This window comes from Hylaeus volcanicus, chromosome 6 (genome assembly GCF_026283585.1).
Source record: "Hylaeus volcanicus isolate JK05 chromosome 6, UHH_iyHylVolc1.0_haploid, whole genome shotgun sequence".
NCBI classification, from domain to species: Eukaryota; Metazoa; Arthropoda; class Insecta; order Hymenoptera; family Colletidae; genus Hylaeus; species Hylaeus volcanicus.
In genome coordinates, this window is record NC_071981.1 from 8,051,798 (window position 1) to 8,076,081 (window position 24,284).

A 24,284-nucleotide genomic window follows, 5' to 3' on the forward strand; every position below is an offset into this window, starting at 1 on the left:
GTACAGACTACTCAAATATGTATGAAAATAGGATAAAAGGTTCGATAGAATTAATCATTTTTTTCCATCCTAAAAAAATTCAGGAAAACCCGCTTTTTTTAGACCTCCTAATTCAGGATACCCCCTTAATTCGCGTGCTCGCCACGCGCCGAAACTTATGCCACCTAATATATTTTATTGGATCTAGCAGCTTCGTCTGCGCAATTTCAATGTATACATTTCTAAAAATTAATACGTATTGCCTCCGTGGATAATACTTCCAAGTTGACGAATGAGAACCGTGAATTTACAATCTACAGCAGTCGTATAATATTCTACAGAAGGTTACTAAAACATACCACAAAAGATCCTCTCACACAGTCGAGTCCCAGGAAAATCTGAAACAAAATAATGTTTACGTTAGTATTGGGAAGTGATGACTGCTGATATAATTGTACCAGCAAAACATGAAATAGATAATTGTATCAGACTGTTCCAAAACAACTTTTCCATGAATTTGAATTACGAAAGGACACTTTTGTGCATATAATACAAGTAACCCTATCTAAACTCAACCCAGACCAAAAAATTAAACGTTAAACTAGATTTGTTAATAACAAATTTTATGATTATTTTAAATCTCTTTGCAGATATTTTCAGCATGTTGAATATAATATGGATAGCTCTAACCCAAATCGAATCCAAACCTGATCGGCTATAAATAATGAATTGGACTGATTGCAAACAGCAAGTTACATAAATTCTTAAAAATATTCCGTCCATCGATATTTTCGAGTATTAGTTTTGGAATATAATTCCTATGAATTAATTAACCACTGTTTGAATAATAATAATGAATTTCTTGTTACATTTATTTATTTATAGAAAATGATTTATTTATAGAAGATTTCAATTATATTTTCAAACAATATCAAACATATTCAAGCAATATCTTTACATTTGCAACATGCTGCACTGGTGAGTATTAAAATAATATACACGAGGAAGAAATTAAGAAATAACATTAACTGCATTCAGATGTAGTTAAGAAGCGGTTAAACAGTTTGTGCGCACACAATTTGTGTAAACTGCGATACCCTAGATTCTAATCAACTCGTCCAACTCCTGGAATTTCATGCTATCTCTCAATAGCGATTGATGTATCGTGAACTAACGTTAGAGTATATCTGCAAAGGGACCCTAAGCGCGATCTACAGAACTTTGATGTTGGTTTCCTGAATTATCGTGACTCGCGTATACCTCCTTCCGCGTGTTGCAGTAAGGAGAGAAACCACATTAGGAGTATTAAATGTCTCTCAAGGATACTTTTTTACAGGGAAGTATTTATGTAATGTTTCGTTATGTTTCGGTATATTTTTGGTATGCTCTAAAGTAAATTTCAAATACATGTTTCATTATAAATATGTACATGAATAATCTTCACAAACATATGTATTTATAATGAAAAATTGATTTGAAAATATCAAACCCATCATTTAGGTTGGACAAATTCTTTCAGTAGTCGTAAAGTGTACGCTACTTATACCTGCCTGTATGTATACAGATTGACTGTATACATACAGGGTGTCCCACGCAACTAGAACAGACTGTACTTTCTAAAAGGTTGGGAATAGGAAAAAAATGTTATAATTGAAAATTAAATGGTTTTAGATGGTGCATAACGTGCAACTAAATTTATTAATTTTTTGTGCATCGATGCATCAGAAAAATGCAACTGTACTTTTTCTTAAAAATAGAAATCTATATTTCTGACGGCACAGATCGATGAAGTTTTTTGTGCTCTACAAAAAAGTATTAACATACTTATACCCTAAACTTGTTCGTTAGGAAGTTATCGATGGTAAAAGTTACCATCAAAAGTTACATTGCATTCGGATAACTTTTATCATCGATAACTTCTTAACTAACAAGTTTAGGGCGTAAGTATGTTAATACATCTTTATAGAGCACAAGAAACTGCATCGATCTGTGTCATCAAAAATGTATGTTTCCACTAAAAAAAAAGTGCAGTTGCATTTTCCTGATACACCGATGCACAAAAGTGCATAAAATTAGGTGCATGTTGCAGACCATCCAAAATCATTTAACTTTCACTCGTAACATTTTTTTCTATTCCCAACCGTTTAGAAAGTACAACCTATTCCAGTTGCGTGGGAGACCCTGTATATTTCTTTTTAAATGATTAAAAATCATTTCTATACTCAAAATGTAATCAAGGGTTAAGATAAACCCACAAGCAAACTTCTCGCGGCAACCTAACGCATTCCTTGAACTTATTGCCTCAAAGGAAAAAGAACAGTCGAATAATCGAATTTTAAAAAAAATATCATCTTACATAAAATGACAATACGTAACTTGTTTATATTTACAGTTTATTCATACGACGTTTAGTTTCAGAGATAAAAATTGAGAACTTAGAAGACCTTTTTCCTGAAATTCAATTATTGCAACGAACTTCCAACTTCTCAATCTTTATTTCCGAAACTAAACATCCAATAAACTGAAAATATAAAAAAGTTTCGTTTCATCATCCTCTATAAACTGATATTTTTAAAAAGTGATTTAAAGAATATAAACATCTCTGAGCCCATTTTTCGAGGGTGTATAGACGTTCTTCGTTGTCGAAGGGTTAATATACATCCCTTACAAGATGCATTTAGTATACACATAATTCGCGTATCGATGATGTAAAAAATTACTGTCTTTTTGCACACAAAAAAGGGTAAAAAATGACATATCGCAAAAAATCTTGATAATGGGACCACCGGGGAGACATGCACTACAAGATGCAACAGATTTCATTCCGATTGGTCAAGCTATCTCGGCGTAATCGGTGAACATACCTTAAAAAAAAAATACATGTCGAATTGAGTAACCTCCTCCTTTTCGAAGTCGGTTAAGAAGGGTCAGAAATTCGCCGTAGCAAGGTGAGATAATTATGTAAACAAGGTGGCAGCGATAGTCCAGAAGTTTCAGATTCAGCCAGCGATCGCAATAAACGGAGCAGTCTTGCTCGTTAAATTTAAGACCTCGTTTGCCTTTGCAACGCTCGCAGTCGCCTGCGCGATGCAGTGGTCCTTAAACAAGATAATTATTATACATAAAACAGCTTCGAATGCGACACATATATCAGGTCGGAATCGCCGGAACTTCTTGACAAGTTCGCAGACTGGGTCGCAGGTATTCTTCTAAGGTTCTGCGAAGGACTTAATGGACAAACCCGGCGCCAACTTTCTCCCACCGTACCCGAGCCTTGTTATTTTTATTTCCGCGGCGTGGACTGCCTGTTAAATTTACGTTCCCAAGTTCCCTCGGCGATGAGTGCGAGGTTGTAATAAAGCTACTACTCGCTAGATCGATTCCGACCGGTTCCTAACTTTACATTTTACACAATTTAAAGGTTCAAGTACCAAACGCTGAATGGTATGTTAATCCTTTGCACTTAGATGTCTTTTCTGAAGGGACATCGTAAGCCCAGGCAAAATTTATTAGTGATTGAACAGGATAAACTTATGGGAGCGGAGAATTTGTAAAAGTGTATGATTCTTTGAAAGTTTCTATTCAAATATAACAAAAAATGAAATAAAAATATGGTACATGTATTGAGATAAAAAGTCAGTTCTATAAATATTACTACCGTCTATGTCTAGTAAAGAAATCTGCCTAAATTAAATGATAGGTTTTTTCAAATATGTTTCATTATAGATATGTACATGAAGAAATTTTACACTTTTACGTATTAATAATGAAATATTACTTGGGTTTAAGAAAATGGGGTACCCTCCGATCGAGCTGATTTTTTTAACATAGATAGCCCTTGACCTGGCGATTACAATAGCGGTCATATTGACCATTAACTCCCCCCTCCTCCTAGAGATCAAAAGCTGGAATGGTTCAAAAAGTGTTTTTTTACACCGATCATGGTGAGTACGTTATTTCAAACCTTCTTTTTACGTAGAGGAACATCATAGCACCAGGAACGAAATCTACTGTCTAGGTAGCTTTGGGGTTGTTTTTGGCGGGAACAGCAATATTGAATACAGTTAATCTACATACTGTCTCAGTAGGTTTGGTGTAGTTTTTGGTGCTGTTAATCTACATACTGTCTACACGGAAATAGTGTCTGAGTAGATTTGGTGTAGTTTTCGGTGGGGGTGGCAGTATTCAATACTGTTAATGTACATACTGTCTACACGGAAGTACTGTCTGACTAGGTTTGGTGTAGTTTTTGCTGGAGGCGGAAATATTGAATACCGTTAATGTACTGCAACGTGATTTCCCGACGCGGTCCGCGATCCAAATCGGGAAGCGTGCAAAATTGGGGTTTTCCGACTTCTCACGTCTCTTCGGGAAAACCTAGGCGCCAGGTATCGAGAGATACCGGCGTGAGAAGCCGAACTTCGCGAAATTTACCGCGGCTAGCTATCCCAAATCGCGGAGAGAGGCGTGGATCGTCGGCGAGGAAAGGAAGCCCGAGAAAGGCGTCTTCGCGGCAAGACGGGACGAACTAACACAGCACTCGTTTAAAATAACACAGTATATTGTACGCGAGAGATTTTACAAAATTCGGTGTAAGCTGCCGAGCTGCCGTAGCGTCAAAGGTCACCGGGGCGACCGGCAACCGACACGAGAATTACGTCTTCTCTAACACGCGCTAGTTTCGTTCACGTTAGCCCAAATTCCATCGCGATTCGCACAAAAGCGACAAAAACACAATGCGCGTTACAAAGTGTTCGCGACTAGATGTTATTTACTCGTTTAGATAACCTAAGAAAATACGATTAAAGCTAATCACGCTATTTCGACCGACGGGGCGCTCGGCAACCACCAAGTAACCCGACCAATTTACGATATCCTATCCACTAGCGTGAGATAAAGGAGGAAGCGCTTACCGTACCGTTCCACACGTGGTTCGAAGACGAAATAGGACGAGGTACGCGAGCTCGTCGCACGCGTTGGCTCACGCGTTTCCCCCAACCTCGTCTCATCGGTCGGCGACACGTGGCGCTCTATGGCGGCCAAATTCGAATCGCGTAATCGGCGCGCTCGTCATCGGCGGTCGTCCAGCCTTGTCCCTCGGTGACTTTGGTGGCGTGTCGGTGCTGGAATCCCTCGACGGCTCTGGAGCGCAATCGGGTCTCGGTGCACTCGAGAACCCGACCCATTCCGTCGCACAGTGCGGAATAAGTGGACAAAATTCAATATTAGTATATATCACAATGTGAGGCAGATTTATATCGTAGAAAATGTGTGTCAGCGTGGAAATTGTTATAAATAATCATTTATCAATCATTTGTATCCATAATACAATCTTTATCTTTAAACAAACATACAGACAAAACGGCAAAAAATATCCTGAGTTCTCAACATATTTGGATACATTATTTGTTATATTTTACGAAACTTATAATTTTTCTTGCAAATACTTGCAACGTTCGGTTTTAGATAATTTTTAATAAGGGACCGTACTGTTGGTGTAGGGTCGCAATTGGAAGTTAAAAATTCTGATTTAGTTGATTTATGGATTTCTATAAAAATTATTTCTCACATCCTTGGTCAAAACGAAGCATATTTTGTTAAATAACATATAGGAGCACCTTCTATTGTTTATGAGAAAAAAATTCCTAAAGAATTCGAAATATGGACTACTAAAGCGACAATTTTACAATATTACATCATTTTCCTGTATGATAATCATAAACTCATACATACCGTAGGATTCAGAATAAAAAAACGCTTTTACTGATCCAGAAATAAATCAAAATTTTCAAAAATTACGAGGGGAGGGGGGGGGGTAATTAAAAAAAATTTGTTCTTTTTTAGATTTGTTGTTATTGGTTTATAGGCCTCTAGAAATAGTGTAATGTTTGCTTGAACATTTTTTTGTAATCTCTAATCGTTTCCGAGCAAAATTAAAAGGGGCGGCTCGGATAAAAGGGTTAATTTCTCCCTCAAAACGCAAAATTCGCACGTACTGAGGATGGAGTGATTCCTAAGATGGTCCCACAAACAAGTATACAAAGTTTCATCAAAATCAGGGTTTGTTAATTTTTTGTTAAATTTGTTAATTTTGTTGTGATTTTATTAATGTTTATGGTTAATTTTTATTTTTTTTGTGAATAAATAGCAATATATTTATATTAGTAAAGAAATTTTGATTTTTGTCCACAATTTTGCTATTTGTCCGCACTGTGCGTCGTCCTAAACGGCCTCGTGCCCCTTGAAAGTCATGGCGGAATCCAGGGGGTGTTACCCAGAACCTCCAGCCCCTGTTCATTTGAGCATCGTCTGGTCAGTCCGTGCAGCCGGCGCAGAGTTGGACAGGTTCGGTAGCCTCGAAGCCGCATCGCTGGATGTTGCCGTCGTTAGCCCAACGCTATTGCCATTCGAATACGCGAATTAGTCATGATCCTGAGTTACCGTGGTGGCGCTCGCGATCTTAGTCGGTCTCGTTCCCCGCGGAGAGTTCGCCTACTTTGTGACGCGGCAATCTGCCACGTCACAGTACATACTGTCTTAGTAGGTTTGGTGTAGTTTTTGATGGGCGTGGCAATATTGAATACCGTTGTTGTATATACTGTCTGTGTAGGTTTGATGTAGTTTTCGATGGGGGCGGGAATATTATATACTGTCTACAAGGAAATACATTCTGATTAGGTTTGTTGTAGTTTTCGTTGGAGGCGGCAATATTGAATACCGTTAATATAAAAAACTGATGTTCCTCCACGAAAAAAAAGTTAGAAATGTTGAATTCACCGAGATCTGTGAAAAAAAGCACTTTTTGGACCATTTCAGTTTTTGCCCCCTGGGGAGAGTTAAGGGCCAAAATGACTACAATTGTAATCGCCAGATCAAGGGCTACCTACGATACAAAAATCATTCCGATCGGAGAGTACCACATTCACTTAAACTCGAAATAGTTATTTGAAAATATCAAACCTGTCATTTAATTCAGACAGATTTGTTTGATACACATAGAAGGTACGAATAATTATGGGACTGGCTGTATATAATAAATATAAGTTTGTATCACATGGAAAAAGAATATGTGAATAGTCTGGACCTTAAAAAGGCGATAAAGAGCATTGTATAAGAAAGTAAGACATAGAAACATACTTTGTATGACATGATCCAATTTGTGAAGACAAACAAGGAAGCCTAAAATTGACTTAGTTGCACATTCTGTAAAAAAATGGCTCCGAGTCCAAAGGTTTAATATTCGAATCGGAAGACGTTGAACAATTAATTTCAAGTCTGTTCGCGATAGCTCCTCGCATTAAAGTTATCGACAAAGATTTCACCGTCGATGTTTCTATCGATACAATTTCAACGGCAAAGACTTTGACTGACATATTCATTTAGGAACTTCTACGTATCATCGATAATGTGTATCCATTTCACCGTAAATTCCTTTGGCAGTAATTTCTGGAGAGCGTAGAGGTAGCGAGATAGAATAAGAATTATCGTAGACATATTTTTCATTAATTATTATCAGTAATTAAGGAAAACACACTTGGAATCTGTGAGGAATAGAACAAAAATATTTTAACAAATGTTATCTGGTTTTCTACGTGTAATAAAATTCGTTAAAACTCTTTGCTTTCATTTGTAACTGTTTACTTGAGTTATTCCATTTTTCTGAATTTTTTTGAAAAGGTGAATTGTCCAGTTGTGGTTGTGATGGAGCACTGAATGGTTAATTACACTTTAAGGCGTCATTTTGACCACATTAGAAGGTCAAAATGTTAAATGTTCTTCGTAAAATTTTTTTTTAAAGAGAAAAATTTTCTTGTTTCTATTTAAACTTTGAAAAACTTTTAGGTACGCCTTATGTTAGTATATTTGGTAATTTTTTTCAATTTATTTCACACAGAAACCTTTCAGTAGTTTTATACATATAAAAAATGCACTCAAAGTTATAAAAACATTACATAAGTTCTTCTCTATAAAAAAATAATCCCAAGAAACATTTAATACTTGAACTTCTAATGTAATTTCCCTTAAATTTGCACCATGGTTTGAAGTATTTTTTAAAATATAATTTAATACAGTCAAAGAATTAAGAATATTTATACATTAAAAATGGACAGAAAAATAAATAAATACGAATTTCAAAGAATTTCTTCGGATATGAATATTTTTAATAACACTTGTGCTATATTATAATGTCAACTTTTGTGAAATGGAACATTACATAAATTTCATTGCATTCTTTTCTGTAAAAAAAAATATCCAACAAATATTTAACAGTTTATTTACAGAGAGGCTATTTATAAACGTCTTAATTTCATTATTTACCTTCTAGAATTTATTCACTGCGTTATTAATTATCTGCTTACGATTTTCAAGCTTTTGAAACTTGCCTCTAGGTATTAAATTATGCAGTATTTATTAACGTCAGCCTAGATAAATATATACTACTGTAAAAAATTCGTTTCTAAATTGCAAATTGTTTCTAAATAGGCATGTATTAGGGGGACCAGAAAGTAATGTCGTTTCTGCGAGTGTTGATATTTGTTTATTATTCATACAGGGTGTCTCAGAATTAGTCTAAGAACCGGAAAGGGGAAGGTAGCTGAATCGATTCTGAACAACAATTACCTTTGCAAAACTATCCGATGATGCTTAGTTTTTGAATTATTCACGAAAAACTGCCGACCAATCACAGCGCCCGAGTAGCCCGCGCTTAGCCGTGAGAGGCTGGCCCGATAACTGGCCTCCAATGGCTGACCCGAGCGTGCTGGCTCGAGCCAGCCTCTCGTGTGTTCGGGCGCCGTGATTGATCGGTGGTTTTTCGTTAATAATTCAAAAACGAAGCGACATCCAACATTTTTGCAAAGAAAATTATTCAGAATCGTCTCAGGTATCCTCCATTTCCGGTTCTTACACTAATTCTGGGACATCCTGTATATTCTATCGATCAAACGTTGCACACTAGATCGCAAAAGGTTGTTGAGATGAGGACGATTACCTACTCAATTGAAAATAAAAACTAATTATATATTTATTTATTTGAATTTAATGTAAAAGAAACGACATTAGTTTCTGGTACCCCTAATAGATAAAGTGTTAATACTTGGACTCCTAATGTAGTTTCGCTCCTGAATTTCTCCTTCAAGACTGCTTCAGTCTCTACGTACGATGTTCGTAAACTGTTCAGCCAAACTTCAACAGCCTGTTCTACTAATGACAGTGATGAAGATTCATCTATACGTAAACGCAGAGACTCCAACATTTTCATAATAAAACCGTACACGTAAACACGCATCGTATCAAAAATAAAAACATTTCGATTTTGTTACCCTTCGTTTGCGTTCTACCGAAACATTATTTTTACTTTTCGCTTGTACGCGATGTTTGTTGGCGCATTGTGTAAAAATATTTCAGGGCACGTCTATGAGTCGGGAAATATATCGGGCTGTGCGAGCTCGATGTGGTGATTTCGAAGAATGTTTTTATTTTTACGTTAAATACTACGTTGCACGTCGGACACAGTTCGCCATGGAAAAAAATTAATGTTTCACCAGCGCAAACACGGATATCTTGTCTAAACATTTACGAACCGTTCATAGTCTTTGGTTTGGCGCGTGGTAAATTTGAAAAATGTTTTTGGGGAATTTAGGTTTTCTGGTATTTTAACTGAGACGTACTGAATTTTAGTTGGTCAGATTTTCAACACGTGACGAGTTGTTTTTGTCGGAATTGTCGTTTATTTGTTGTTTCGACTAAACATTGATACATTGTTACATGATATTTTGTTACATCACCGTTCTATAAGTATTGGGTTGTCTAGAAAGTTCGTGTCAATTTCACTAGTTTACAAAATTAAAAAAAAAAATGTACATTCAATGTCACAATTTTTTTTCTTGTGTGTTTTGGCCTGCTAAAATTGAAAATCACAATGAAAAATTTTTCTATGGATAGGGTTTTTTCAAATGAATTTTTGAATTTTTTTTTTATTTTTTTCTGAGATACTTTCACATTTTAGGCCACATCTCGAGTTAAAAACGTCCGATTGGGTCACGCAAGATGCCATATTAAAGGTAACTGAATTTCCAACGATTGTTTCTAACATTGTTTTCCAATGGGTTCAATAGTTTAAGTGTTACGGGCTAATATATATGAGAAACTTCGATATTTCGGCTAAAATAGAACACGAAAATTTCTTCCATCGCAATGCAAAAATAGAAACTGTCAAATTATGTCCAATTTCTTATAGTTTATGTATAGATTGCACTTTTACGAAGAATACAAGCTTTTGTTGAAGAAAATCTATGGATAAATACCGAAGTTATGAACAATTGAGTAAAGAACCAAAGATTCTCAATTTTACTGTTTTTGTATTTTTTTCCTATTTCTTGGAGAAACGTTTCGTATATTTATTCTTATTATAAGAAAGTTGTAGAAGATTTGCTGATAAATTATGCAAAAATACATATGGTATATATATTATTATTCTATTTGGTTTGACAAAATGAAAAAATTTGTACATTTAATTTCAATTTTAATTTTAACAGGCGTAAATACGTCGCTCAAAATTCATTTTTTACATTCTCACTTGGATTTATCCCGGAGAATCTTGGGGATCTAAGTGACGAGCACGGTGAACGGTTTCACCAAGATATCAAAACTATTGAGCGGCGCTATCAAGGATATTGGGATGAATGTTGTGAGAACAGAAGACAAAGCAAAGGTCAAAATTATTTCTAATCGTATTTCTCATCGAAATTATTTAAATAAAGGTTTCTTATATAAATAGGAGAAAAATACAAATACAGAGTAAAATTGAGAATTTGTGTACCTTCGATCGTGTCGATTCTGTTTACACGAGAGAGAGAGAGAGGGGGGGGGGGGGTCCATTAAAAATAAAAATGAGTTATGGCCTAAAGCAAAATTCCAATTTTACTCTGTTTTTGTATTTTTCTTCTAGCTCCGGTATTTATCCATAGATTTTCTTCAACAAAAGCTTGTTTTCTTCGTAAAAGTGCGATCTATACATAAACTATAAGAAATTGGACATAATTGGACAGTTTCTATTTTTGCATTGCGATGGAAGAAATGTTCGTGTTCTATTTTAGCCGAAATATCGAAGTTTCTCATATATATGAGCCCGTAACACTTAAACTATTGAACCCATTGGAAAACAATGTTAGAAACAATCGTTGGAAATTCAGTTACCTTTAATATGGCATCTTGCGTGACCCAATCGGACGTTTTTAACTCGAGATGTGGCCTAAAATGTGAAAGTATCTCAGAAAAAAATAAAAAAAAAATTCAAAAATTCATATGAAAAAACCCTATCCATAGAAAAATTTTTCATTGTGATTTTCAATTTTAGCAGGCCAAAACACACAAGAAAAAAAATTGTGACATTGAATGTACATTTTGGCTGTAAACTTGAGTATCCATAAACGAAAACACAAATCAAATCTCGAAACTGTCTACTTATAATCCATTAATTATTCTTCATTAAACTTCACCCAATCAAACTCCAACAAACCTCCGCGACTTTACTCAAAGTTGCGTCACAGAATTAACGCGGGAACTGTGAGCGAAAACCGCGCACGCGTTCGATTCGATATTTCACGAGCGATTTCGTCGTCCGTTGGACGATTCGCGCGAAAGGCACCACTGTAAGAAACTGATGTAAACGAAACCAAACACACGTCCCATTCCCCACGCCCAGAGGTAGAGGCGGGACTGTCAATTCCTGGAAAAACGATTTCAGCGCTTCGCGGAAAATGGTTTAGCAAGCCCGACAGGATCGATGTACGTACACAGTGAGGTTGCCTCGATGGAAACGGAAGAGCAGGTAGGCTGCCTCTTTACGGAAATGAAGCAATCGTCGAGAGCCAGGCGGTTCTTATTGCTCTCGTTTACCGTCGTAACGTCGAAGTGCCATTGACGCCTTCTCCATCATTCGCGATAAACTGGAAACTTCCAGCTGGGAAATAGAAATGTATGCGGGGCGATAGAGCGAGGCAGCGGGAACAGGAACTTCCTGATCGTCCCCCCGGAAAAACTCAGCTTCCGATTTTCCAATGTAATCACTCAGGCCCGAAGCGATGGGGCTCGGGTGTGTTCTCGCGAGAAACTGCTGGCTCGCCACGCCTAGGCGGAAAATGAGTTCAGCAAAGAGTGTTTTACGCTCGATGAAGTGTTGCTCTACGCGAAATTCGAATAACACTGACGGAATTTGACTTTTATAAGGGAAGTTTACTGACGAAAGTGGACAAAATTCGGACGAGAGATTAAAATAAGGTGTAACCATTTAAAGTCTGAGTTCACTTCGTTGGGTAGTTGCCGCGCAGGATTCTATCAGAGTCAGGATAATGTTTATATGGAAATTGTGTTTGTTGAGCAGGTCATATGGAAATTCTATTGATAAAGTGGTTTATGAGGGAATTCTATCAATTATGTAGTTTACAAGGAAACTCCAACAATAATGAAGTTTATAAGGAAATTCCATTAATGAAGTGGTTCATAAGAGAACTTTATCTATAATATACATAGTTTCTAAGAAAAAGTCCAGTTGAATATCTCAGAAATGGGAAAAGAAGCACTCCTGTAAAGTGGAAGAAACAATTTTCTATAAAAGAGAAAAGAATAATTCGAGTACAACTTGCATTAATGAATAACCATCGTATTTCAAAGGCTAATCCTCTATCTCAGACCAATTCTCCATAACCTCTGTCAATAGCATAAGTGTTAAGATTCCAGCCTGAGTAACCGCAGCTCCGCGAAACTATTTCACTGCAGTTGGAAATTCCTTTGAAAATTGGAACGAAGCAATTGGACCACAGGCAATTATCCCCCAGAAACTTAGTCCGACGCTATGCATCGTTATAAAGCTGATAACGCAATTCCTGTCTTTAATCGCGAAGCCCAGGAGAAAGAAGAGGAGCTCTATTAAAAATTTACAAACAACAAGCGGTAGTTTTAATCAACTTGTCAGACGTGCCGGCGGGAGCACACAGCTGGAGTCCTGGCTGGACATTCAAAGGTTCCTTCGAAACTTCCCCATTGTCCACGGCAGCGGCAATAACGATAGTTCCAGTTAAGGCGCTGCGACAAGATCTCGACAGCATTAAAACTCGTTCTCTCTTTCTATACGAATGTCTGGTTACTTCGGCTAAATCTTGATTAAACTCTCGCGAGCGCCGCGGAAAATGAGCGAGAAGACGAAAGAGATTCTTTGGCGGACAGATTTACCTAGTCAAGGGGAGATCGACGAATCCCGAAGCGCCAAGTGCTTCAAGTACTTGAAAAGTTCTTCCATACGCTCTCCTTCCCTCCCCACCCCCCCCCCCCCACCCCCCGCGTCCACTGACTGCATTATCTACCTATCGCGTTTCGTCACCTAAAGAATTTAATGAAAATGCTTTTAACGGAGAAGGAACATTATATGCTGGTTCATAGCGCGGAGAAAGGAAGGGAGACGCCAGTTATTCGCCAAGGAGATCGTAGATCAACCCGGGGAAAACTTGAACTGCCTTTCCTTCGCAACCCACGTTAGGCTAGTTTACTTAGTTTACTTAGCATGATCTTAGATTAGGTCACGATTTTCTCAAGAATTACTGTACTATATTCTTAATAGTACAGTAATGTCCTCATAACTGCACGAATTTGTCTACGATAAATGCACAGAAACCAGCCCCCACCACTGGGGGGTATACCTCTTGAGAGGTCTCAGAATTCGATCGCCGAGTAGTGTAAACATGACGTGTGATTGGATTACTCGGTGAGACAATTTAATGCAACGGTGAAACTTTTTTATTATTAACATTTTTGTTGTAAAACTTTTTCCATCACATTTCTGACATTTTTCTGATTAAAGTGAGACCAAACACGACGTAATTCGCAACATATTTACTTGTAACAACTTATTATCTATTATGTGGGGTGAGTGGCGAGTGCGTGTGTGTATGTGTGTTTGCGTGAGAGCGACCGGGTCATGGCGCGACAGACCGGCGCCGATATGTTTGGAAGTTCGTTTGACTGAGAAAGCATGTTGAAAGAATGTTTAAGATCGAATGATAGGTATGAATGTTTATATGAGATCACCGATGACCGACGCCGAAAGCCGAATGATAGCGAAGAATAAACGTTGTGTGACTGTAACCGATGAATCCGTGGAACAGAGTGTAAGCGAGATGGATGCAAGGGGATGAATGGATAAAAACGTATGAAAGTTAGTCTTTAGTGTTCAGTCTAGCGATTAGTTTCTGCGTTGTGTATTGCGAGCTTTAATATAATATAATATATATATATATATGATATATATAAACCTTCCTTTTGAACCTTCCCTATTCCTCGAGAATCCTACAAATTGGGGGCTCGTCCGGGATTTGAGAAGTTAGTGAAATCAGCGATAATAGACAGTGACTGAATAAAGTGACGGTGACAGGACTGAACATAAGCGGAATATTGTGAAGTTTGTTCGTGTCGATGAGTGAAATGGACCTTCGTAAATTGAAAGTGTTTCAGTTGAAAGAACGACTTCGGAAGTTGAATCTGCGCACCGACGGATTAAAAGTAGAGTTAATAGCCAGGATAATGAGCGCGACAGAGAATTCGGCAACTCTGGTAGATGAAGCCAGTGGTACACCAGCCGAATCAGGAATGACAGAGAGGGAATCCCAGTTGTTGAGGGAACTGGAAGAGATGCGACGACAGCTACAGCGACAAGCATTGAACGCTCCACCATGACCTGTGTATACTATGCCTACCCCAGCGTTTGGCCAAAGCGTTGTAAGCAATATAAGTATCACCACGATTGCGGAGCTTCTTCCATTTTTTGACGGCGACGGTGGAAAATTTGAGCGATGGGAAAGACAGGTGCGTCTGTTAGCGGTTACGTATAACTTGTCCGAGGAAATGGGCAAAGTGCTGGTGGGTAGCAGACTTCGTGGTAAAGCCTTGGAATGGTTTCACTCGAGGCCTGAATTTTTAGAAATAGGTACGCGCGAATTGATGGACAGGATGCGTGAAATGTTTTACCGACGGCCGAACAAAACCATCAGGCGAAGAAAGTTTGAAGAGCGTGTATGGCAGCCGAACGAACCTTTTAGCGAATGCATGCATAATAAGGTGATATTGGGAAATAACGTGCCCATTGATGAAGACGAGATGGTTGACCTCATCATCGAAGGAATTCCTGATGAAACGTTACGTAATCAGGCGTACATTCAAAGATTTTCGTCGCCAGCAGTGTTGATGGAAGTGTTCGAGAAGGTGAAATTGAGAGGAACGAGCTACAGCAACAGAGGGCCCGTAAATAGAAGTGCAGTAAAGGAGGAAAGCGGCAGAGGATCTATAGCCAAGGAGGAAAACAGCAGGACGTGCCAGCCACAAGGACATCTGAAGCCAGCTACATCGGGACGAAGATGCCCAAGTTGTGGGTTAATGGGACACCAGCTGTCCGAGTACCCGACCAGGGAAAAAGGCGTCAAGTGTTTCGAGTGCCGAGGGTACGGACACATTTCAGCCCGTTGTCCGACAAAATTAACACCAACCCGCAGCAGTTACAACGTAGACCAGTCAACAAAATACGAGAAAGAAGCGGTAATTCATGGACACAAGGTAACAGCTGTAATTGACACGGGAAGCGATATTTGTTTAATGCGTGCGTCGGTACATGCGGAATTAGGCGCGCCGCGACTACAACGAACGGGTTTACGATTCCGTGGAGTAGGATCTAACAACAACGCAACGTGGGGTGCTTTTCAGACCGATATTTTTGTAGATAACGATTTGTATCCGATAACTGTTCACGTGATTGCCGACCGACTTATGCAACCTGCACTAATTATAGGCGCTGATTTCTTACGGAATGTAAATGTTGCGATTCAGAATAACCGCGTTTCTATATCTAAGATGGATAAAGACATTTCGGCAGCGGAAAACGTCCCGGAAGTTTACAATATTGTTGCGTATGACTCCTTGGAAGTAGATACTTCGTATATTATAAATCGTAAAGATCGTTGCGAAATAGAAAAAATAATAAGTAATTATAAGCCGTGCAAAAATCCTGAGCCTCGATCGTCGATGAAAATTATTCTTCGGGATGAGGAACTGATCTATCAGCGTGCAAGGCGATTACCACCGGTTGATAGGAAAGAAGTTAATAGACAAGTCTCTTTGTGGTTAGACGAAGGCATCATACGACCGTCCTTATCAGATTTTGCGAGTCCCATAGTGTTAGTTAAGAAGAAGGATGGTTCGAAGCGGTTGTGCGTAGATTATAGACAATTAAACAAGAAAACGATCAGAGACCGCTATCCTCTACCCCTCATAGAAGATCAACTAGATATGTTGCAGGGGTCAAAATTATTTAGCACGTTAGATCTTAAAAATGGATTCTTTCATGTAGAAGTCGAGGAATTCAGCCGAAAATACACCGCTTTTATAACGCCTGACGGTCAATACGAATTCTGTCGCGTGCCGTTTGGACTAACGAATTCACCGGCAGTCTTTCAAAAATTTATTAACAACGTATTTAGGCAGCTAATATCGCAAAATATAAGCGGTAAGACGACGGAGGCTGAATCGAAGTATAGCAGCTACAAATTAGAAATACTAGCAGTAGTAAGAGCACTCAAAAAATTTCGCGTGTATTTGCTTGGGATACCGTTTAAAATAATAACCGATTGTAGAGCGTTCACACTAACGATGAATAAAAAAGATCTCTGCGTCCGCGTTGCCAGGTGGGCTCTGTTATTAGAAGAATTTCATTACACTATTGAGCATCGGTCAGGTAGCAGCATGCGTCACGTTGACGCGCTAAGTCGTACTCCAGTGTCGTCGTGATTATTTACGGTTTCTGAAGATACCCTCACAGCTAAGTTTCGGAAAGCGCAGCGTGAAGATTTAGATATAAAGAGAATTTTAGAGCTTGAGGAACGGGGAAAAGCCAACGGTTACAGCGTAAATTCAGGTTTATTGTTCAAAGAAACGGATAACGAATTGTTATTAGTCGTGCCGAAAAGTATGCAAATGCAAATTATTCGTCAAGCACACGAGAGAGGTCATTTTTCAATAGCAAAAACATTAGCGTTACTACAGCAAGATTATTATATACCTAACGCGGCGCCAAAAATAAAAAAAGTAATTAGTAATTGCGTAGCATGTATTTTAGCGGAAAGAAAACATGGAAAACAAGAGGGGTTATTGAATTGTGTAGATAAAGGAGAAGTGCCGTTAGATACTTACCACATAGATTACTTAGGGCCTCTTCCATCTACGAAGAAAAATTATAAGCATATTCTACTGGTGATTGATGGGTTTTCAAAATTTACCTGGCTATATGCAACGAAAGCAGCAAGCGCGAGTGAAGTAATAAATCGATTAACGAAACAATCAGCCATTTTTGGTAATCCGCGTCGCATTGTTTCAGATAGGGGATCGGCATTTACATCTACAGAATTCAGAAACTATTGCGCAGACGAAGGGATCGAACATCAACTAATAACAACAGGCATCCCGCGAGCAAACGGCCAGGTGGAACGCGTAAATAGAATTGTAATACCAGTTCTTACAAAAATGTCGCATCCGAAACGCGAAGAATGGTTTCGATATTTAGATTTAGCGTGGCGCGTCTCCTTTCCGCATATTATTTGGGACTCATCCTCGGTTGCGCGAAAATCACGAGATTAGACAATTGTTAGAGAAGGAGTGGGTTGCTGAATTCCAAGATATGCGGGACGAGATTCGCGACCAAGCAAAAGAAAATATTCAAAAAATTCAAGCAGAAAATCGTAAAACTTACAATAGAAGTAGGAAAAAAGCGACCAAATATACCGTTGATGATATTGTAGCAATAAGACGGACTCAGCAAGGTCCAGCCTTGAAATTTGCTAATAAATTCTTAGGACCTTATAAAATAGTTAAGGAATTGCGGAATAACCGTTACGTCGTGGAGAGGATTGGCGATCACGAGGGTCCTTTAACGACCTCAACTGCGGCGGATCATTTAAAATTGTGGGCGTGCGACAATGACCATTTTAGCGATTCGGATGCGGATGAATTTGACAATGTCTCGGGGTCCGATACCTGAGGCCAGGTATCTTTGTCAGAACGGCCGAGTGTGGGGTGAGTGGCGAGTGCGTGTGTGTATGTGTGTTTGCGTGAGAGCGACCGGGTCATGGCGCGACAGACCGGCGCCGATATGTTTGGAAGTTCGTTTGACTGAGAAAGCATGTTGAAAGAATGTTTAAGATCGAATGATAGGTATGAATGTTTATATGAGATCACCGATGACCGACGCCGAAAGCCGAATGATAGCGAAGAATAAACGTTGTGTGACTGTAACCGATGAATCCGTGGAACAGAGTGTAAGCGAGATGGATGCAAGGGGATGAATGGATAAAAACGTATGAAAGTTCGGCGAGCGAGTTAGTCTTTAGTGTTCAGTCTAGCGATTAGTTTCTGCGTTGTGTATTGCGAGCTTTAATATAATATATATATAAATCTTCCTTTTGAACCTTCCCCATTCCTCGAGAATCCTACAATTATACAGGGTGTCCCAGAACTTCTGTAAGAACCGGATATCGTCTGAGACGATTCTGAACAATTTCCTTTGCAAAAATGTCGGTGGGGGCTTCATTTTTGAATTAGTAACGAAAAACGCCGACAAATCATGCCACGACCTGACGTAACCAGCCAGTCCTCGAACTTATGCTCTTGCGGCTGAGCGCACGCTAATCGGGTGCTATGATTGGTCGGTGTTTTTCGTTAATAATTCAAAAACGATGACTCATCCTACATTTTTGCAAAGGAAATTGTTCAGAATCGTCTCAGACGATTTCCGATTCTTACAGGAGTTCTGGGACACTCTGTATAATACATAATAAGTTGTTATAAGTAAATATGTTGCGAATTACGTCGTGTTTGGTCTCATTTTAATCAGAAAAATGTCAGGAATGCGATGGAAAAAGTTTTACAACAAAAATGTTAATAATAAAAAAGTTTCACCGTTGCATTAAATTGTCTCACCGACATACACTGGTGTTTTCGCTCTGTCCTCTTCTTTATTCGCTGTACTTCTCTACGTTCGAAGCTCGTCGGCAAACATCAGAGAATATACGAACTCTACGATAACTGCGCAAGGTCAGTCCCGAGCTTGTGCAGTTATAGAGACATTATTGCAATTATTCCTGTTCCATATGGCAATGTTTTACACTTTAGACCTTTAACTATGTTGATCACTAACGATTGTTAATAAAATTGTCGATATTGTAAATTTGACGTTTAATTAACCCTTGCTCCGCAAACCAGTGTCATTCGAGTCCAGATAAATTTAGAATGTAGTATCTCGTAAACCAATTGGGAAGAACTCCCTTAGGTTAGGTTGTTCGTCAACTGTTTAATTCTAAGCACAATTCGGAAGGTTTGAAGAGTACACATGAATTTTGTTCAGATTTTTAGAAAGAATTTAACATATTGAGAAACGTGTCGAAAATGAATGTCCTTGTACGGTTTGAGGTAACCGGAAAAATGTTTATAGAGTAATCGTAATTCGATGACTTCTTCATTTTAATTTCTCTATTAGAGCTTTAATAATACGTCTGTGTTTTTTTTTTTGAGTTCCTTGATTATTAGTTATTTTTCTGTTGTTATGTAGGAACTGAGCTTCGTCGTTCATCGAAAAATAAACTCGCGTTTCGGTATTTATCGAAACGATTACAAAAGACTTGCTGTTGCGTAAAATTTGATCAACTCTTATCCACCGGGGTCACTGATATTATTGCAGTACGATTATTCTATGACGTTCAAGTCAATGGATTTCAAACATTTCATGCCTGTTCGAAGATCGACTTTCATTCATTTTCTATAAATCTCCGCCGTCGGAACATATTAAATTTTGCGCAATAACGCGAATTCCGATATGCGCTTCACGGTATATGGATTCCCTGATCATAAGCCAACTACAATACATTTAATCTCCAAGCGATCGTACGTTGAATGCGCTATTATTCCTTTTTGTGATGCGAGGCGGAAGATACCAGAACCATTTCCATATCAAGAGAAAATACTTGATGAACGTTTGCTGGAGGTTGAACCGATTCAGATCGTATTTTGTTCTGTAATTTTACAGAATTACACTTTTCCTATTCTATCGAATTTATCTGGAAAATACATATACTCGTTTGCCTGGATCATTAAGGCTTTTCTGTATTCATTTTTGTCGGACGTTATTCACTGCGGTGATATTTACAAACTCGTTCGCTTTGATATATTAGATGCTTCGATGAGAACATTTCAACAAAATTATTTCCAGCTCTTGGAAAACCTTGTAATATAACCCTCATTATGTGTTTATCTGTTTAGGTACATATATCACGTGTATTATATTATTAATATTTTACAATTAATGATGTATCGTGGACATTAATTTTATATTTGTTTCAAAAAAATCAAGAGAGAGAGAACGAATTTATAAGACGAAATGTTTAATTGGATTTTTTCTTATAGTTTACATAATTGATAGAATTTTCATATAAACTACATTGTCCAGATCCAATTTTCTTAGGAACCATATTATTTATGGAATTTCATTATAAACTTTATTATTGTTAGGGTTTCCTTGTAAACTACACAATCGGTGGAATTTTCTTATAAACTACTACTACTACATTGTAGATCCAGTTTTCTTATAAACCATATTATTATTAGAATTTCCATGTAAACTACGTAATTGATAGAATTCCCTTATAAACCACATTGCAGATACAGCTTCCTTATAAACCTCTTATAGAATCTCTTTATAAACTTCATTATTGTTAGAATTTCACTGTAAACTACATAATCGATAGAATTCCCGTATAAACTACATTGCATATGTAGTTTTCTTGTAAATCATATTATTGATAGAATTTCCTTGTAAACTACAGAATTGATAGAATTTCCTTATAAACTACGAACCGATAAAATACAATGATGAATCGCGAAGCTATTACGCAGGTATGCAGGTGGATGTTCCGTAGGTGGGCCAACGTCGTGCGCCGAGGGTTTACCTAGGCTGGAATGGTAGGAAGCAATTAATAACTTTGTTGTGGCAGGCAAGCAGACCTGCAACCATGCAGGCATGCTAGTTGGAGCTACGTTGCAATAATTACGACGTCACGCTCCTGCCTAACCTAATTAACTAATGCTCCTCTCGCTCGCTCCGTTCCCGTCCACCTCTCGCCCCCGCAACGTCCCTCTTCCACCGTCGGACGCGAGTTCCCCGTGTTTTATTTCTACTAATTCGCAAATTTCTTGCTCGGTAATAAACGTACACCGGAGGACAGCGGTTACAGCAGGCCCCACGCCGTTAACAATGAGAAACAGGACGATACTTTCGCGCTCCGTGGAACCGTACCCAGCGAAAATACAGTCTGGGAAGCATTAAATCCAGCTAAAAAGAAGCCGGGTGGACGAGACCAGCGAAACAAGCAATTAGCGCTAGCTCAGTCGAGATCCACTCTTGGCGATAACATCGAACTGGGCGATAATTTTCACGGGATTCGTTGCTTGAGAAATGGCGGGAAAATTAAGACTCCCGCGAAAGCTGACCGTTAACATGTGGTCCTCTCGAAAAAAGCACGTGAAATCTTATTAAATCGAATATACTGATTTTATTAATGTTACATTCCTTACCAATAATGATACACCTGTTAAGATATGAACAGGGTCTTTTATTAACACGTTATCGTCAAAGTACAAGCGTGTGTAATTCCGTGTTCTTGCAACGTGTCATTCGATTTAACAACTTGCCTAACGACTAACCTTGTGCAGTTATCGTAGAGTTCGTATATTCTCTGGTTTTTCGGAGCAAGGGTTAATTAAACGTCAAATTTACAATATCGACAATTTTATTCAACAATCGTTAGCGATCAACATAGTTAAAGGGCTACAGTGTAAAACTTTGCCATATGGAACAGGAATCCCATAACACAAAAATAACCCGAGCCGCATATCGAACTCAGGCTCGCCACCAGTTTCCCGTGACTAGATCTAGGGAATTTCTGTGAGACACCACAATTAACACGTTGGCCGCCATGTAATCCAGAAATGGGTGACAGGACTTTTCATTCAGGAACTAAAAAAATTAATCTGAACTGGATTCGTGAATTTGGCGACGTTAAAAAATCAAATACTACGACAGATGTTAAATTATTTAATCTTCAATAGTCTCGAGACCAAATTTGTATTTTATTGAAATTTTTGCAAGTTTTAGCTTGACAGCCAAATGCGTTTTAAAGGGGAAATTTCTTTGTTCAATTACATGCACGATTAGGTTCTCTAGCTCATGTGAAAGGATCGGAACATCGGAACACAAGGCTGTACTTACCATTCGTGCTAACGTAAGAGAAATTTTAAGATTCGATATGTGAGCGCTAATTGAACGCATGAAATTTGACACTGTTTCGTTTCCTCTTGGGGCACTTAGGTCGACGTTGAAATCATTCGTTTTAAGTTACGTTGCACGCAGAGATACATTGTATTTTGATAGTCTCTCGGGATAATGTTCTTGAAATTTCTTGAAATGTGTATATTTATGGTTTAAACATTTGTATTTACATAGTTTATATGGCTTCCTTCCTCTGAAATTTATTTTAATGACTGCTTTTTTGAATAATTTATTTTGACTTATTTGTTCTTCGATAATAATTTCTGTCTCTCGATGGAATCAGCATGTCTTTCAGTCTAATTATAACTTGTTACATTCTGTAATTTTTAATAAGTAATTCTTATTTCTTTTTTTTTTATTAAAACTCCAATTTGCTAACATATTAATTTATTTATTATTTCATAATAATTTCTGTTTCTCGATAGAATCAACCTGACTTTCAGTCTAATTGCAGCCTACTTTATCCTGTAACTTCTGAAACAACCCAAATAAAGTATTAGCGAGTGTAACTACAGGGCGCGTAAATGAAAAACACTTTAGTAGGGTTATGTTTATTTTATTCGGTACACATACAATTTCAGACGTCGGTCGTTACGAGGGAACTGTGGAAGGAAAAAACAAAGAAGCCTTGGAAGGGCCTGCTAGAGAGAGGGCAACCTCGCCGTCCATGTTCGTTCAATAGATGGCGACACAGTTTACGTATTTGTGGGGTAATCTCAGATGGTAAATCTGGATTCATTCTCTTTACTTCTCTAAACAACGGTCCACACAGTTCTGGACTTCCCGATAGGTTCGCCCAAAGCCTACTCCCCTCTCAAAGTCCCAAGAGGAAAGCGAAGGAGTGGGGGTAGAGCTTTAAGGCGCGTCCCCACATATTGTGTTTCAACATAAAGTGACTCGTGTTTCTTTATTAAACCTAAATTTGTTAACGTCTGATTTTCTACTCACTCCCAGAAGTATCTAACATTAATACATTAATTTATAATGCAATTATGACACACACTTGCAGCCACAGACCCAGCCTTCTATTTCGGCCTCTATGGCGAATGTAACGCGAATGTAGAATGTAGAAAGTGATTTTGAAACTTTCCAACCTTACCCTCGAACCTTTTCCGCTCTTCACTATCGGTCCGTCTCGTTTTTTCCCCTCATTGAATAGAAGCAGCCAAGGAATTCTTGATCGTGCATGCGGTCGCGACGAAAAACGACGACACGTGCCGAGTCTGTCGAGCACATCGCCGATATAAAGACGATTTTTAGCGTTCGTTGACAAACGAACCGACGCTATCGCGATTGAAGAGTAATTTTCAGCAGCCGTGTAAAAAAGTTATAGGACTTTTTGCGACGTTACCGCCAGGTGCACTCCAAGGTAAATGGATAAGGATACAAGTATGACGCGGGATCCTCGGATAGATATTGAAACACTTCCTTTTTTGCGACACCCCCGACATTTTTTGCTAACGATCCATATGGTAATTTTACGGAGCTTTACAGAGAGAGTTCATACGTTGGTGGCTCTTAATATAGTGTTTGGTATAACGTTTTTAAATCGATGGTTGCTGCAAAGTCATTTCTCTTTGTCACGGTAATTTTTGAACGTTTCGAATGAATTTATGTTGCAATTAAGTCGGTACATTTCATAACATTGAGCTTAGAAACTTACTCTTACTCTGCTGGTAATGTAGTGCACCCTGTCGGTAAGATTTGGTAAGGAAGAACAGTCAATCGGTAATTCAAGTCGCACTGTCGATAGTACAGAGCACAATGTCGATAAGAAATGTTACTATAAAACACTCGGTTGGTAAGATGAGTAATTCTGCTGGTAATATAAAATACTTTGCAGATCATTTCCATTCTATAAGAGTATTACTAGTAGAACCCAAAAAAAAAA

The 24,284-nt window shown here is 38.3% G+C and overlaps 2 protein-coding genes across 2 annotated transcripts in view; one reads left to right on the forward strand and one right to left on the reverse strand.

The window, feature by feature from the left end:
- The window catches only part of LOC128878190 (uncharacterized), a 428,083-nt gene that overhangs the window by 350,731 nt on the left and 53,068 nt on the right, over window positions 1-24,284 (reverse strand). The window contains exon 2 of the mRNA XM_054126195.1: window positions 339-377. The gene's annotated coding sequence lies outside the window, so the exon portion shown is untranslated. The remainder of the gene's footprint in view (window positions 1-338; window positions 378-24,284) is intronic.
- On the forward strand, window positions 14,722-16,809 carry LOC128878501 (uncharacterized). The gene has a single exon (XM_054126753.1). It carries the CDS (start codon window positions 14,722-14,724, stop codon window positions 16,807-16,809), a length of 2,088 nt encoding a protein of 695 aa, XP_053982728.1.